General features: G+C 42.1%; 1 protein-coding gene across 1 annotated transcript; it reads right to left on the bottom strand.

Moving 5' to 3' along the window:
• Positions 1-13: 13 nt before the first annotated feature.
• rbm42 (RNA binding motif protein 42) lies at positions 14-6,161 on the bottom strand. Its single transcript, XM_034115572.1, has 12 exons — positions 5,837-6,161; positions 5,540-5,596; positions 4,704-4,833; positions 4,451-4,517; positions 2,664-2,726; positions 2,369-2,523; positions 2,076-2,246; positions 1,822-1,956; positions 1,471-1,588; positions 858-955; positions 322-418; positions 14-235 (listed from the first exon to the last, which is right to left on the bottom strand). The coding sequence occupies exons 2-12, from the start codon at positions 5,593-5,595 to the stop codon at positions 123-125; spliced, it is 1,203 nt and encodes a 400-aa protein (XP_033971463.1). The 5' UTR covers position 5,596; positions 5,837-6,161; the 3' UTR covers positions 14-122.
• Between the last annotated feature and the right edge of the window lie 11,353 nt (positions 6,162-17,514).

The following is a 17,514-nucleotide window of genomic DNA, read 5'->3' as shown; positions in this document are numbered from 1 at the left end:
ACAGCCAGTCAAATTGAAAGTGACCATATCAAGAACTAAGAAATGGTTTTATTTAATGAAAAAAAAAAAGAGTAAAAGCATTTACAATGTCATACTTGTACACTGAGCAGCACACACAGTCTCTACCGGAGGCCCAGCTTCTTCTTCTCTTTCTGCTTCTTGCGTACCGTTTCCATGTTGCGGTCCCTCCACATGCTCTTCCTCAGTTTGATGGGACGACTGCCGACGTACTTCCCTGGAAATCACAGAGCAGAGGAAGAATTTAGTATGACTGTTGAATTCACCCACTGGATCCTCAAAGACATGAATGAAAGGACTGACCGTTCATCTCTCTCATGGCTCTGACGTAGTCGTTGGGATCTTTGAAGCTGACGAAGCCGTAGCCTTTAGTCTTGCCTGTTCGTTTGTCTCTCACCACCTGAGGACAATCATTCTGATTATTTATGTGTCCACTACATACACAGACACATCATCTACTCTGTTAACGGCTCAGTGAGCAAAGGCCATATGCTAAGGAAGTCTGCAAACTGGGAAAGCTCAGGAAAAAGCTATTTCACTTAGATTTATGTCAATGTATCTTGAATGTTGTATCTGGGTTCATTATCGGTCTCTCACATATATATCCTGATTTTGCCTCCTGCATTACTCAATTATTTGTTTTGCAGTAACAACATTTACCTGCCTGATCAAATGTTGTCATGTTCAGAATGTCTCCAATAAGCTTAAATAATACACGTTGTTTTCGCATCAATTCATGGGGCTGGTGAGTAAAATGCCCTGATGGGAAATTACGTAATTTTTTTAAGTAATTAGTGCCTTAGAGTGATAACAGGATGTAAATAAAAGAAACAGCCCACCTTCGCTTTGAGGAAAGACGGGTATCTGCTGAAGGCTCTGGCCAATATGTCATCATTCACCTCATTGCCAAGATCACCGCAAAATATACGGAAATCATCTGCAAACATTTGAGAAAACAAGATTACACACACGTTAGCCTCATCCTGCAGCAGCCAATCAAAACAAAGAATTGTGATAACCAACCAAATATAAGCATTGGAAACAGTGACAGAAAACCCTAATAGATATTCATTTTGAAAATGTTATAGTTTATTACAAAATGCAAATATATAAAGAGGGACTACAAAGCTGCAGTAGATGCACACGGCAGCCTCAGAGGTTTTACTCTGCAAAACCTCTTCTGCTCAGACTCCAAATGTGCTGCTAACTTCAGCTCTTTTGGGAAAGCTACTCATCCTGGTTAATTCAGCATCTAACATGTCTAGTTGGTAAATGTATTGTCTTTTTAACTTTGTGTTTTCTCATACTGTCTGTGCTGCAGCACCTGATTTCACCCTCTGTCTGAAACCAGAGCCCAGTCTGCTCTGATTGGTTAGCTGGCAGGCTCTGTTGTGATTGGTCAACCGGTTAGAGATTTGTCTCTATCTTTATATTTAAACTGATGTTTTGTACCTGATTCCCAGTCCAGCAGACTGGCGTCTTCCCAGCTGGTTCCTGCTGCCGTACGGATACACTTCTTCACCTTCTCCGACTTCCCTCGCTTCTTGTCCTCTGTAGCACTTTCTACAGGCTGACACACACACACACTGAGTTTAAATAGCTTCACCAGCAGCAATCATACAGAGGAGGGGGAGTAATGTAGCCTGCTATATCATACTACAGATCAGCCTTAAAGTTAAATGTAACAGAGGTAAATATCTGATCATTTCAGTGAAGCAGGCACAGAAGAATTTCAGACTGTCCTAATGTAACATGGGTAATAGGATTTATCAGGTGATACGGTACACAGAGGACTGTTTGTACCTCATTGTGGGGGGGCTCGGGCTCAGGCATGCTGGGTCCGATAACCGTGCTGCTGTCTTCACGGTCCTTCTTGTCCAGTAGACCGGCTGCCATCACTGCTGCCTGCTGCTCTGCAACCCGCGCTGCCAGCTCCTCCTGAAACCCAGCAGGAAATGCCTTCTTTACAACACAGTAACACACAACCCCAACAAACAGACAACCAAGGCATAACAAATGTAGAATTATTTGTAAGATATCAATCAAAAAGCAAATACCATTCTGGCCTGTCTCTGAGCTCTGACATCAATCCTTTTCTGTGCAGCGGGGGTGGGTGGAGCAGAGTACACGGTCGGTGCCGCCTGGATAATTGATGGGGTGGGTTTGATGGGAGGCGGGGGTCCCTGTCTTATGGGCGGAGCTGACCCCATGGAGACCATATCACGGACCTGAGAGAGAGAAGGAGCAGACGCAAGATTTACAATTTCACCCCATGTGGAAAACAATAAGCAATGGTGTTGACTGAGAGAAACAGCACAGTGTCATTTGGGTTTATAGGAAGAGTTGAGACCTGAGGGGGGGCAGCCATGTGTTGGATGGGCTGAGGAGCGCCCTGAGGTGATGGGCCCTGCATGGAAGGAGGCATCATCATGGGAGGAGGAGGAGGAGGCCGGGGCATAGGAGGTGCCATTGGAGGACCCCGCATCATCGGCATCCTCTGACCAACTGTCAACACAGGTAGAAGCAGAGGTTGATTCTTTGTCAACAACATCACAAACCCAAAGAGAGTTTCCATGTAGGTCTGATTTATTGATTATCCCCCAAAAATTACTTGGAACAATTCTCCTGAAAACTGCCAATCTTACCAGGTCTATGCAGGATATGAGGGACAAAGGCCGGTCTCAGCATGGGAGGACGCATCGGAGGGACTGGGACAGACAGGAGACACAGTGAGTGATGAACAAACATAGGAAATAGCAAATGTTTACATTTTAAAAAGGAGGACATATTACACAAATTCTCAGGTTCATATAAGTATGTAGTGTCTCTACTGTGACATGTTTCCATGCTTTAAGGTTCAAAAAGCTCTTTATCTTTCTCATACTGCCTGTGCTGCAGCACCTCTTTTCACCCTCTGTCTGAAACCAGAGCCCAGTCTGCTCTGATTGGTCAGCTGGCCAGCTCTGCTGTGATTGGTCAACCACTTAGAGATGTCCCATTCCTTAGCATAGCACTTACAATGTTTTGAAGTGCTAGCCAATAAAAGCACAAGTGTTACATAGTGATGTCACTATGTTAGAATTAAACAACGGAGTCTAATAGGGCTTTCACACCAACGCGATTCCCGTTCTAGCTCCGTGCTAGAGCTCTTCTGGTTCGGAACCGTTTTTTCTTTTCAGCCCCCGTTTTGTTCACACCGCCCAGAGCCCGACGGGTGCTGCCGCTGCTGCGTCATGACGTCACCGTTTACGTCGCTGATTTTCTCCCCAACGGCGTTACGGCGCTCACTACAACAATGGGGGACTGCGTCGGGTCGATGATCGTGTTGCTTTTAATCATACGAAGCCAGATTAAATTAAATAACAACTTCTCCAATCTTATACTTTTCTCCAGAGTGCCGTGGGTCATTGTTTATTAATGTGTTTCAGCGGCATTTACCGACCGCTGCAGTGCTGGCTGCTCTTCCACGGGAGTTTATTCTCCCGTTAGCTCCGGGTTAGCTCACACGGCTCTAAAAGTATTCACTGTCTGACTGTCACACAAGCAGCTGATACATATCGCCAGTTCACCTTAAGTGAATGTGTGTCAGTCTGAATTGACGCTGTTTGGCATCACAACGCTGTGCTTATGAAAGTTTCTTTGGTATAAAATGGGTGATGTTAGCATAGCAACCGAAGCTAAACTGACTATAACTTGACTACTTGTTGCTATCCTATTGTGGCATAAACCGTTTTCTACAGGCACTTTTTACCGACGTATTTTTCATTATGATTCTACTTGTGATAACATAACATGACAACCTGTGCAGCCCATGTATTGATTCCATCCGATAGCTGCTGTAATACAAAACAAAACGTCTGCCTGCTCTCCACAATGATCAATAACAGCGAACGGATGGTCAAAGTAAGGTACAAATAAACAGAATCACACGAAGCCTGGTTAGTGTTGCCTGACTTGATAAAGTGTGTGTTTTTTTTTTTTATAAGTGTGTGGTTGCATTCTAGTCACTTTGCTCAGCACTACTGCTTGTTACAACTTTTATTTGCCGTACTCGCCTTTAACTGTTAGCTCAGGTTAATCTCGCCCCCCTCCGACGTAAGCGTGACGTATGCGGTTTTTGGTGCTTGAAACAAACCGGATTCCGGAGCTTAGAGGCGGCTCCGCTGCGGTGTGAACAGGAAAAAACTGTGCTTTTCAAGCTCTAGCTCCGAGCCGGCCCTGGAACCGCGTTGGTGTGAACGCCCCGTAATAGAGGCGTTTCAGGCGGCCTCTTTAATATTTATTATGATTTGAAAAAAAACCGATATTAGATTGTTAGGTTAATTTAACTCTTTGGCACACCCCTAACTTTAAATGATGATGAGCAGAGTACTTCCTACATTGTATGCTAATGCAAAAGCCTAGTTAAGGAATGCGGAGAGTTTATGTTCACCTGGACCGGCAAACACCGGGGGAGGACCAACAAAAGTAGCAGCTCTGGCATCTAATGTCTGCTGGACCTGAGAGAGTGAAGAGGGGGAGGGTCAGTAGACAAAATAATAGAATAATAATCTCAAGACATTGCCTCGATTAGTAGCTCTTTTTCTGAGACGAAAAAGCATTTTTGTTTCCATAGATCTGTCACCTTACAGTGAGCAGGGTAGATAGGACATTACTATTCAGAATGAAATTAGAAAAGTACAAACCTGACTGTAGGTGTTGGTGCCAATAATGGCTCGCATTACTGGGACAGAGAGAGCTACAGGTATTCCCTCCCCCGTCACAAGGGGGCTCCCCGATACTGCCACCGGACCACCGAGGACCTCCTGCTCAAAACTACAGCGAGACAGACAGTGTTAACATTGGTGAGAACATTCACAGTCTTTTATAGGGTGCGCTACTAGTTAATTCCCTTCTGGGTGGAAGTAACATATTTAAAAAAAAAACCCCACAAGAGTAAAATAGAATTGCAGTCAAAGAAAAGCCAAGTGAAGAGGAGCCATAGAGTCAAACTGCAGAAAATACTACCAATGCTAGAGGCTAAACACACATTTGGTTAAATTATCAAGATTGTTGGCAATTAATTCCTTTTTGATTGACTTACAGACTAATGAATTTATCCTATTAGCACTGATTTGGCATCATCAAAATGATCATAGACCTATTAAAGAGTTTGTTGGGTTAAAACCTGGCATCGAAGCGTCAGTGTTACTAATTGTTTTATACATACAACATATGCCTGAGGAAGGATACATCCTATCTGCCCCAGAGTGACCCCCTCCAATGCATTTCTTAGAATATGTGATCATTTAATCCTGTCATTGATTTTCCAAAGTAATTCTATCAACTGGAACATCTGACGTCACCAAAACATCATCAGTACAACAGATACACACTTGGGGTGTGAGCCGGAGAAGGCTTATAATCTGGGTGTTAGGACCACCTGATGTTCACCTAGAATATAATTGCTAGTGTGCTAGGCAGAACTAGTATTAAACGTATGTGTTTTTGGAGAAGGGATCTTTGAAACGGTGGTACTCACAGAGCCATCTCAGCCTCCATCTCTTTCAGACGCTCCTCTCCCGACTTGAGCGCCATGCTGTGAGACGGAAACAAACAGAAAGCAGCCAAATAAAGTCTCAGTCAATACTGTAACCGCTGAATACATAGATCAAATATGATCACTGCCAAACACCCCATTATTGTTAATAAGCCCACATAAACAGAAAGCGACCTTATAGATTGTAACGCACTTAGAAAAGGAACAGTATTAGTTTGCACTGTGAATCATTATATCAATATCAATGATCACTTTAGGAACGTATTTACTAATACACACCTCTATAATGTAGACGCGCTTGATGTGGACTGTTACCTCTTGCAGACTAAGCTTACTTAACACACTTGTAAGGCTGGTTAACTAAGCTAAGTAGAGTTAGCAACACACCAGAAGAAGCTAAGCTAAGTTAGCAGTGGAGCTAGCTCTGCTGTATCAACCAGCACACCGCTAATGGTAGGGCTTAGCACTGGGTGGTCAATTTTACTAGGGCTGATAGTAAACCTACTGAACAAGAAGGGGAAAACATATTTAAATATAAAAATAAGTCTGCAGTAGCTGCTCTGCTTCTTCTTCTTCTACTTCTTCTGCTTCTTCTTCTTCTTTGAGGTTTATTGGCGGTTTGCCACTAACGATTAGATGCATCACCGCCACCTACTGTTCTGGAGGGGGGACCATTCTTCTTCTTCTTGTATTCAATATTGTGGAATTATACCACTGTGTTTACATTGTTTTAAATTCTTCCAATCAATCCTGTTTCACTCAAATACTTAAGAATGGCCTTCCTGGTAGCTCTTACCCCCTCACCTTCTGTTCCCAGTATCCCCATCAGGCTCCACTCCCTTCCTGCCTCTCTGACCCTGTCTCTTAGTTGTTCCTTCTCTGTTTTGTACATGTTGCAGTGTAATATGATGTGTTCCACATTTTATTTCACTCCACACCCCCTGCATTCTTCAACTTCGCTTTTTCCCATTATAAACATTGTGCCGTTTAATCCTGTATGATCCAGTCTGAGTCTAGTGATGATGATCTCCTCCCGTCTGTTCCTTTCTGTATAGATCTTTATTATGACTGATTTCTGTAACTTGTGGCATCTCCTCCCTTTCTGATCTTCCTCCCACTTTTTCTGCCATATTTCCATACCCTTCTTCTTAATTATTGCTTTTCCTTTTCTTCTCCTTTTCAAGTGAAACTGGTATTGCTATTTCCTTCTGTAACGCATCTTTTGCTAACTTATCAGCATGCTCATTCCCTTGAACCCCCTCATGTGCAGGCACCCAGCATAACTGCACATCTAATCCCCTCCTCTGAAGTCTCAGTAAGCAATGGTTAAGTTCAATAAATAAATCTTCTCTAACAGTTATTGTCGATTGTATGCTTTCCAAAGCAGATAGTGAGTCTGTGCATATCACCACCCTATCAGGTCTGACCTCTTCAACCCATTGTAGCCCAATAATTGCTGCTGGTATTTATGCTGTATAAACTGATAAGTTATGTGACACTCGTTTTGAGATAGATATTTTGAATTCTGGGATATACACGCCTATCCCCACGCATTCTTGCTTCTTAGATTCATCTGTATAAATGTTGAGGTAATTGTAATACTTTTCGTTTGGGTACATAGGCTACTCCCATACTTTTAATTCTCACTTCATTTATTTGCCACTCTTTTTTCCTTTCTATGATACTCACATCTATGTTAGCTTCTGGGGAAAGCCATGGGGGAACACTGCTAAATGGGCTTGCTTTGGCAAACTTTATGGTCTCCACTCCATATGCCCTCGTTCTCTCCTTACTTGTCCAGCCAACCCCACGCCCCTGGAACTTTGTATATTCCCAGCAATCCTGTAGTATTCTGTTTGTGATATTTTCCTCTCCACTTCCTTGTAGCCTGACCCAGTATGACAGAGCAAGTTTCTCTCTTCTGATCTCCAGAGGTGTCTCTCCTCTCGGAGTCGGTTTGACTCGGTTTGCATCCATAAAGAATGCACAAATGTGTTTAATCGTTAATGTCAGATATGTACTAAGTAAATACATTTGTTCCTGCTCAAGATTAGATTCAACTTTATTGTTATTGCACAGATTACAGGTACTGAGACAACGAAAAGCAGTTTTGCTTCTAACCAGGAGTGCAAAAAGCAGTAAAGTGAAAAGTGATTTACACAATCTACAGAATAAAATAAAGAATGAATTGAATGATGAATAAACAGTGAGGGGTATGAATACACTAGTTATACACACAGGGCCGTTCCTGGCCAACGTGGGGCCCCAAGCGACATTGTGAGATGAGCGCTCAGCTCGATATACCAGCGAGTCGTTTCCTATTATACATCCATAGTCGTTTCCCATCAAGCATTTCGCTTCCGCAGCCCGTGGAGAGAAACTGCTCCGCCTCACTCTCAAGGCTGCCGGTGTTATGTCAAATTATGCACCCCCGTCGTGAAATGCACGCCTTGACACGGGAACGCGCATTTTAACGTATAGTCCGCTATACTATGTTGTCTTTTTGATGGTTGGGTTGTCGAATCCTGGATTTTGCATTCATTCGTCACTTATTTTTCAGTTAATTTTTTATTTAAATTGGAGCTATCATGCTATATTTGAATAATATAGTGTAGGACCATACCTATATAAGGCATATTTATACTTTTTTTTTTTCAAAATACCAAACAGATCATGCATTTTAGCCATGCCTCATTTCGCTCAATTTGAAAAATGTTAGCGTGTTTTTGCAAGGGCTGATTCTGTGAGAACAGCACCATCTACAGGCCTGGCATATGTACTACAGCGTCTCCAGCGCTTTCGAACGGCAATGGCCGTGGCTGTCTCCTCCTGATTGGTGGAGTTGGCCCAATAGCCGTAGCGCCACCGTCCTGACGTCAGGACAGTGTTCAAATCTGGATCAGTTTTTATTAGATCCGTTGCAGCCCCTTTTTTAGAGATTTGGGTATGGAGGAAAATAGAGAGGGTTGTGTTTTCTGACACTTGGTGAGTTCCCTGGAACACCGGGGACACATATTCATGTATAAAAGACGTATAAAAGTGCATTTTGCATGATAGGTCCCCTTTAATATATGTTTTTATTTAATTGTGACGTCCTGTCTGTATACCTGTGCTTGTACTTGTGCTTTACAATGTATTGTTTATTTTTACATCAAGTGCTTGAGGGTGGGATTAATAGAAACATTTTTATTTTGGGGGGTGCTTTTTATGATCAGCCTGGTTGCCACGATATGCACCCCTTGCTATCTCTGACAATAAACGTGTCACATACATGAAACTTGCTCCATTTATTGGTACTAGTCCTACAACTATACCCCCAAAGTGCTAGGGTGGGATTAATAGAAGCATCTTTTTGGGGGGGGTGCTTTTTACGGCAGGCCAGGGGGTGCATTTCACGACGGGGGTGCATCATTTGACACAACACCGGCGTCTTTGTCCAGCGAGATTTCAACGTCTCATGTAGTCGAGCCTCCAGAGCAAGTCGGACAACCATCATGCAACGCACTAGCAAGACGGCGATCGCAATTGCGCAGGTCTGCGTCGGTCTCGCTCATCTCAAACAAGCCGTACATTTGTGAGAAAATCCTGAGCACAACCACGGCGGAATATCACGTGACTTTTGGCAGTAATATTCCGTGACGTGAGAAGAAAAAGTTTTGTAGGCCTAGGCCTACTTGTAAAAAAAGGTTTTGTACTATGCTGAATTTGTCTCTGAAACATGATTTAGTAAAATGTTATGTGTTTGTTTGATAGATACGTTTTTTATTTGCTAAACTAAATGCATTAGTTTGTAGATGGTGTTTTGTATTTGCTAACCACACTGTGTAAGTGAATCATAAGGCATAACACTTGTTTAGTTTGTTTGTGGAGTTATGGCAGGAAATTAGCTCCATAGAGGTCACTGACTATTTTAATAAGAGCAGTCTCAGTGCTGTGGTATCTATCTTCTAAAACCTGACTGAAACTCTTCCAGGATGTTGTTTCCTCTCTAAGTTTGGTTTCTTTAATAGAGGTTTGACAACAGTTGTTTTAAAGGTATTTGGAAAAATTCCTGTTCTGAGAGATGTACAGAATGTTCATGTTTTAAACACCCTCTTAAAGAATGCTGTGGGTACCGGATCAATGCATGAAGTGGGGGGGGGGGTTACACTCAGTACCAGTCCTGCAGAGCTCTCCCAGGGTGATGCTTGTGAAACATCCCATAGTTACATCACCAGGTCTGATGGGATCATCTGTGTTTACACCATTAACGTTTGATACTGGTTCGGGTTGAGGTAATTTTGTTGTTGAAAAATACTGCAAGTTCTTCACACTTTTCATTTGAAGACTCTGGTGGGGAGGGGGCTTTATTTAGCAGCTGGTCAATGGTGGGAAATAACACCTTAGAATTTCTCCGATTTTCCATGATCATTTAAGAGAAATGGTCTCTCCTTGCTAAGCGTATTGCTTTACATGTAGGCAGTCATGGCTTATTTTTATAGCTCATGGTGAACAGACATTGTCTCTCAGCTACTCAGCAGTTTTTCTTTTACATTGTTTTCATTTAGCCATGGGGAGCCAAACGTTGTTTTTATTTTAATTTTATTGTTATTTGTTTAAGCAACAACATTTGTTTCAGTAACTTTGTAACATTTTCATTAAATTACATTTTTGAACGAAAATTGAAGTAAAAAGATATGATTCTACACTGTATTGAAGTAAACATGTATTATTTTGAATTGTATTTTAGTAAACATGTATTGTTTGAACTGTTTTAAATAATCACAATTGTTTTAAGTAATCACAACGGTTTTGGGTAATCATATATATAGAAAGGATATTCTCTCTTACAACTCACTGACCCAGAGATTCTGTGTCATACACACACCTTGCCTGTTTCACCCCTAAAAGCAGATGTCGTCATTAAGGTCGTTAAAGACAACATTACACCGCTCCTTATCACCCCTAAGAACAGATGTTGTTTTTTAAGGTCATTAAAGACATCGTTAAATAGGTGCAGAAAAGTTTAAATGTCTGAAAAGGGATACTTTATGTGAAAAACTCCCATGGGAAGGGGATGGAGTTAAGATCGAGGCAGAGATAGAGATTGACTTTTGACCTTATGGAACTTTGGAATTTCAAGTTCTGGTGAAGAACTATTGAACCCGACCAGAAGTGAATCCAGCCAGTCAGGACACTTGGGGGAGGTGATCAGCTTACACAGCTCCTCCTCACGGACTCTCTGATTCGCTTGGGAGGAAAATGGGAAGGAAGAGTCGACACATCTCCGCCCCAAAAATAGATATGAATACTGATGTTTTTGTATGTCAAAATGCTTCTGGTTTGCTGAGTGGCTGGTCCTGACATCTGTGTCCGCATCGCATCACAAACCTGAAGTCCGGAGTACTCTGTATAACTTGTATGTGAGTGGCTGGTCCTGACATCTGTGTCCGCATCGCATCACAGACCTGAAGTCCGGAGTACTCTGTATAACTTGTATATGTGTTTGGTTTCCTACCAGAAGTAAACTCAGATAATTTGTTATAACTTTGACTCCGGTGTTTTCAATTCCTTTCTTAATTTAATAGAGATCCAGCCTCATCCAACGAACGGCGCGTAGCAGAGGTGTTCTGCTCCAACAAATGGTGACCCCGACGTGATGAGTGCTGATCTCTAGAAAGGGACACCGATAGCCAGGGGACGGAATCCAGTCCAGGGGGAGGACAAAGAGACACTGTTGACAACTGAATCAAGCGCGCTATACACAAAAGGTGAGCAGACACCTGTTTTGAATATCAAAAATCTGTGATTGATTATACTAAAAATCAGCAGCGTTCTCAGTGTTCTTAGTCACGGTGGGAAATACAATACATATTCCAAGTTGGGGATATTGGGGAAGTGCTTAGAGAAGGGTATTCAGTCCTGGACCTAGAGCAAAAATAGTGTTTGAGAGAGGCGGGTAGGTCAGTCCCGGCCCTTCACTCACTAAGTACGAACGCTGCAACGCGGTAAAAGATGTATGGGTTAAATTCCCCGTAAGTCAAAATAACATTGATTAATACAGTTCGCTTGCAATGCTTCTATTAAAGGCTGCAAAGGTGTAAAAAACAGATGGGTTAAATTCCCCGCAGATCATGATAAGATTGATTAATGCGGTTACCTTTCGTGGTGCTTTAAATGTATAAAATGGCTGTAATTGTTATATGGTGGGTGATAGAGGAGGAGAGAGACGCGACCTCCAACTAATTATTTGGAACGACCGAATCTCATCACAAAACTGCTGTGGGGTTGATCAGGCTCATTAAACGTGACGATAAAGAGATTTTGTTGACTGAGTTTTAACTCCTGGCCTGAAGCCGCAATCGCCGTGAGGGGATTGTAGAAGCTTGCTTCTGGAAGTCACGCTATCTGTTGAAATATACATCGCACAATAGAAATTTGCCTGACCCCAGGAGATAAAATGTGTGTGAAAACAGTACGAAGTCATAGTCTGGAAGGCTGAATGTGGCGATAAAGGATTTTTGTGGTTTGAGATTAAACTCCATGTAAGCGTCGCATCTCTAAGAGAGGGGTGTCGAAGTGCGCTTAAAAACCGCAATTATCTGTTGTAATAAACATCGTACAAAAAGCCGGACAGACTGTATAAGGGAATAAGCTCTGTGTGATTTTTTAAGTCGAATCTGTGTAATGATTAAGAGAAAAATCCAGTAAAAGAACTGTGGAGATACATATGCAGAAGACATAGAGACAGAGGCACTTCATTCGTGGTCAGCTGCTGCTCTCTGGTGGCGAACAGGGAGTGCTACAACATTCTGAAAAAATTGCATACTAAACATTTAGAATTAAAAGAAAAATTGCACAGTATATTAAATAAATACAAACGAACACGTATCAACATAAGTCAGATAATATAGACGAGGTCAATCATGGAAGAAGGCTGACATTTAATGCCTGATATATAAGTAATAATAATATATGATATATAGCTGATATTAAATAACTGATGTATAAGGCTCGATATTTCTGAAATAAGGACACCGTTAACGGCGTTCTATTTCAGAAAAAGGGGGAAAAGGATAGGATATACATCAGACAATATGTATGTGAGATTATTACGTTTTTAGGAGAAATTTATCAATTTAAAATACTAGCTTTGGCGATTTTTTGTTTTGTTTTGTTTTGTTTGTTGCTTTTAAGAGAAATTGATACATTTGAAATAATCTAGCTTTGGTTATTTTTTGTTTTGTTAGTTTGTTCCTTTTTTGTTTTATTTTTGTTCTATTTTTTATTTTTTTATTTTTTATTTTTTATTTTTTATTTTTTATTTTATTTTTTGTTTATTATTTTCTGCATAGTCTCTTGTCCACACTCCAGTCTAGTTGGTGCCGCCAATAAACACTAAAGAAGTAGAAGAGATGAGTTCAAAACCATATTTCCAGCAACTAATGGCGCGTTTCCACTACAGCCCGCAGCCCGGTTTAAGAGGGCTGTGACGTCAGCGGCCCGTTTGTGGTTGCGTTTCCACTTGGCCTAGTACCGGCCGGCGGGTCCTAATTCACAGTTTTTCTGGCCTCATAAAATCGTGGGGCCAGGGCCAAAGACAACCGGGCTGAGTTTGTGACGTCAACGCTCTCGGCTGCTGATTGGTCGGAGAGAATCGTCACAATCTGCGCGCGAGATAATCCATTTTTACAAACAGCATTTTTGTTAACAGAGGAGCTACAACAATGGCAAATAAAAGCACACCATGGTCGGTCGAGGAAGTGACGACGTCCATTATATTGCAGATGATAAGGTCCAGCGGGTGCTCGACGGGACAACTCGCAATATCAAAGTCTTTCAGGAGGTCTCTACACAGACACTGGACTCTCCAACGGCGTTACTGGAGTCTGCATGGTACGTTTTTGCTAACGCTCTGTTATTTGCTTGAAAGCTTTGTGTCCCTGCTTTGTGTCCCTATCTGTTCTAAAGCTCACTTCTAACAAATAAGTCTATTTTATCCTTACATTTATGTTCGACAACCCATGCTCTTATGGAGCCCCGAAGGCTAGCTAGGCAGATAGCATTAGCGAGAGCTATTGTTTGCTAACACCATATGTGCCATTGTTTACGTTCAGTTTGTCTTTTCTATAGTTGTTGTTGCTATTTATAGTATTGTGCTGCAGTAGTTTGTGGAATTTACAAGTCATGTTTCTGTTCTAGATGATTACATTGGGACTAGCGAGGAGGAACAGTTCCGAACAACGTCCTCTGCATCAACAGCACAAACCGAGGAGGAGGATCTGGCCCTGCAGGAACGGCAACTGGCCCAGCAGAATCAATGCCATGTCTTATCTTATTGCTTGTTGATAAATAATTGCACCCACCAGCGATCACACAGAAAGATGGCATCATCTAGGCGTCCCTCTGCATTCAGAAATATCATAAACACCATCGTCCACAAAGCACTGTACAGGGGTTTATGGATTTAAGAGAATACTTATCACAGTGAAACCTTTATCATCTGTTGCAATTAAAGCAAATAAGAGAATAAATACTTGGTTAAATAATACATTTTAACTCTTTAGCAGGACAACTCTGCATACTGTTTGAAATTGAGTTTGCTAGCTTGAGGTCCTCCTCTAAAACATAACATTACATAATGGTATTAAGAATACATGATAAATACATGTAGTAAAAATTACTCAATTGTAATACCCTCGTTGTGCTAGACTCAAACACATTACTTATATATTTCAAAGAGAAGAGAACAAAAGAAAACACCTATACAAAGAGAGCGGTGCACAGCGCTTAATATTTACTTGCACTATATTTCTGTTGATCTGGGTTATTGTGTTGCACTGTTGGAGGAGCCTGTGACCTAAGATGTTCATTGTCATAACTACACTAGCTATGTTCGTATGACAAAATAAAAAACCTTGAACCTTGAGGCTGTGTCTTTCAGACAAACCATCATAATCATATTATTTTATGCTGTGGATACTTTAGCCTCCATCCATGTTAACAATTTTTTACACTTGCATTTATGAATATAGTTCTGTTGTGTTTTACACTTTTGTATTTATGTTTATAGTTTGCTTTGATATTTGCTTAATTTATTAGATTATTATTATTATGGGGGCAGTACTGGTGCTTGAAATTCAAATATTTACTAAATAGTCAATTCTGATAACATTTTTTTGGTTTAAATAATTTGACAAACACATGTATGTGAAAAAGAAAAGATGTATTTATGTTCAATACAATACAATGAATATTTAGGTATTACATTATACATTCTAGGTATTCAGGTAGCGCATCAGACCCTCTCGTATGTCCCTGCCCTCCTCTGCACCGTGTGCCACTGCTACCCCTGGTAGACGTAGGTTTTCCTCAGGCATCCTGAAGTTCTCCACCCACTGAGTGTGTGAAAGATGGAACAATCACATTCCACCACTCGGTAGCTCGGTCGGTAACTTCTGAAATACACAAACAAAAGCATACATATTTTAATACGTAAAAGTGGTAGCTACAATTAATTAAATACTTGAAATACTTTGGTCCTATAGGGAGCGTGAGCCTAAACACATTGCTAGTTAGCGAACGTTAGCTTACCAAGTAGCGTTGTAGTTAGTAGTGATTCGAGTCGTCCTGTAGTCTCTGCGGCGTAGGAGGACTGCCCGAACTCTCGCGTCAGCTTCTTCTATACCTCGTCTTGCTATACGTCGCCTCTTTCGAAACAACTCTTGTCTATTTCTTGTGATAATAAACCACACAGCAAAAAACAAGCAAACGATCGCTTTCACATCTTCACATCCTCCATTGTTGTGTCGCATTGAAGATGACGTCACGGCAGTTTTAAGCAGCGTCGCTCCGCCTACACTGCGTTACTATAGATACTACCCCAGTTCCTAAACTGTAATGGAAACGCGCCATAAAGTGAGCTGGTCCTAACGAGGCCAATCGCGGCCCAGCCATACCGAGCGGGGCCGAGCGAGGCCGTGTAGTGGAAACGCGCCATTAAGGGCTTGGTGTGAGACTTCTCCACACAGGTTGCTGACGCCAAAAGGGGGACCCGAGAAACACAAGGCCAACACAGCAGATTACGTCTGGTTGAAGGGGACCTCCCATGCCGTCCGCCTAGATGGAAAGGGAGACAACTGGTACCACTGGAGCCAGTGTGCGGTCGGGAAAAACACCTGCGAGGACCCTAGACGACATCAGGACAGATTTGGCCCTCGTCGCGAGGACCCTAGATGACATCAGGACAGATCTGGCTCTCGTCAAGGCAGTCGACCCAGGAGGCGCCATCAGCAGACCAGAGGAGGAGGATCGGGAGGACATCTCTCCAGCAGTCGACCCGGAAGCCGCCATCAGCGGGCCGGAGGAGGAGGATCGGGACATCTCTCCAGCATCGACCCGGAGGCCGCCATCAGCGGGCCGGGGGAGGACAATCAGGCCACATCTCTCTAGCAAGCACCCCAGAAGCCGCCGTCAGCGGGCTGGGGGGACGAAGACACGGCAAACCAAGACGGCACAGAGAACTCCATTTCCCGCTGAAACAGGTTGATATAGCCGGTGTGGAACTTTGTCTGAACAATCCATTTTTTGGAGGAACTTTCAACTTTATTTTTATATCCCATAATTTAAGGGATTTGTATTTTTTATTCTACAGAACTATGTGTTACCAAAAGAGGGAAAAGTTTAATAATGTCTTTTCTAATTTCTGTGGCTACTTTTATTGCCATTTTAGTGACATGTGGTTGTTGTTGTGTGCTCATTGTGTGTTAGACTCATCAGTTCCACCATTGAGGGAAAAGCTGCCCTTTCCCCTTCGTACCAGATGCCCTTGTTGGCCTATGCGTCGGAGGGGGAAGGATAAGATGACTCAGCTGACAGGGACTTTGCTTTTTAGACATATTTTATTCTCCCTCCACTGTCATAAGAAGTTGTTGTTGTGGACTGTTCCTAAAGGTTTAAAGTGCTCTATATCCCAACTTCTGATGGGTTTATATAAATGTTGGGACAGACACAGTAAGAAAAAGATTGACAGTGGTAATGTTTCAAATGCTATACGTTGATCTCGTGAGGTGAGATCAAAAGAGGGATTGAAGTAAAAAGATATGATTCTACACTGTATTGAAGTAAACATGTATTATTTTGAATTGTATTTTAGTGAACATGTATTGTTTGAACTGTTTTAAGTAATCACAATTGTTTTAAGTAATCACAACGGTTTTGGGTAATCATATATATAGAAAGGATATTCTCTCTTACAACTCACTGACCCAGAGATTCTGTGTCATACACACACCTTGCCTGTTTCACCCCTAAAAGCAGATGTCGTCATTAAGGTCGTTAAAGACAACATTACACCGCTCCTTATCACCCCTAAGAACAGATGTTGTTTTTTAAGGTCATTAAAGACATCGTTAAATAGGTGCAGAAAAGTTTAAATGTCTGAAAAGGGATACTTTATGTGAAAAACTCCCATGGGAAGGGGATGGAGTTAAGATCGAGGCAGAGATAGAGATTGACTTTTGACCTTATGGAACTTTGGAATTTCAAGTTCTGGTGAAGAACTATTGAACCCGACCAGAAGTGAATCCAGCCAGTCAGGACACTTGGGGGAGGTGATCAGCTTACACAGCTCCTCCTCACGGACTCTCTGATTCGCTTGGGAGGAAAATGGGAAGGAAGAGTCGACACATCTCCGCCCCAAAAATAGATATGAATACTGATGTTTTTGTATGTCAAAATGCTTCTGGTTTGCTGAGTGGCTGGTCCTGACATCTGTGTCCGCATCGCATCACAAACCTGAAGTCCGGAGTACTCTGTATAACTTGTATGTGAGTGGCTGGTCCTGACATCTGTGTCCGCATCGCATCACAGACCTGAAGTCCGGAGTACTCTGTATAACTTGTATATGTGTTTGGTTTCCTACCAGAAGTAAACTCAGATAATTTGTTATAACTTTGATTCCGGTGTTTTCAATTCCT

The sequence above is a fragment of the Trematomus bernacchii genome, unplaced genomic scaffold (genome assembly GCF_902827165.1).
Source record: "Trematomus bernacchii unplaced genomic scaffold, fTreBer1.1, whole genome shotgun sequence".
NCBI lineage: Eukaryota > Metazoa > Chordata > Actinopteri > Perciformes > Nototheniidae > Trematomus > Trematomus bernacchii.
The sequence above is the reverse complement of the archived record's forward strand: the minus strand, read 5'-3'. Positions and strand labels throughout refer to the sequence as shown.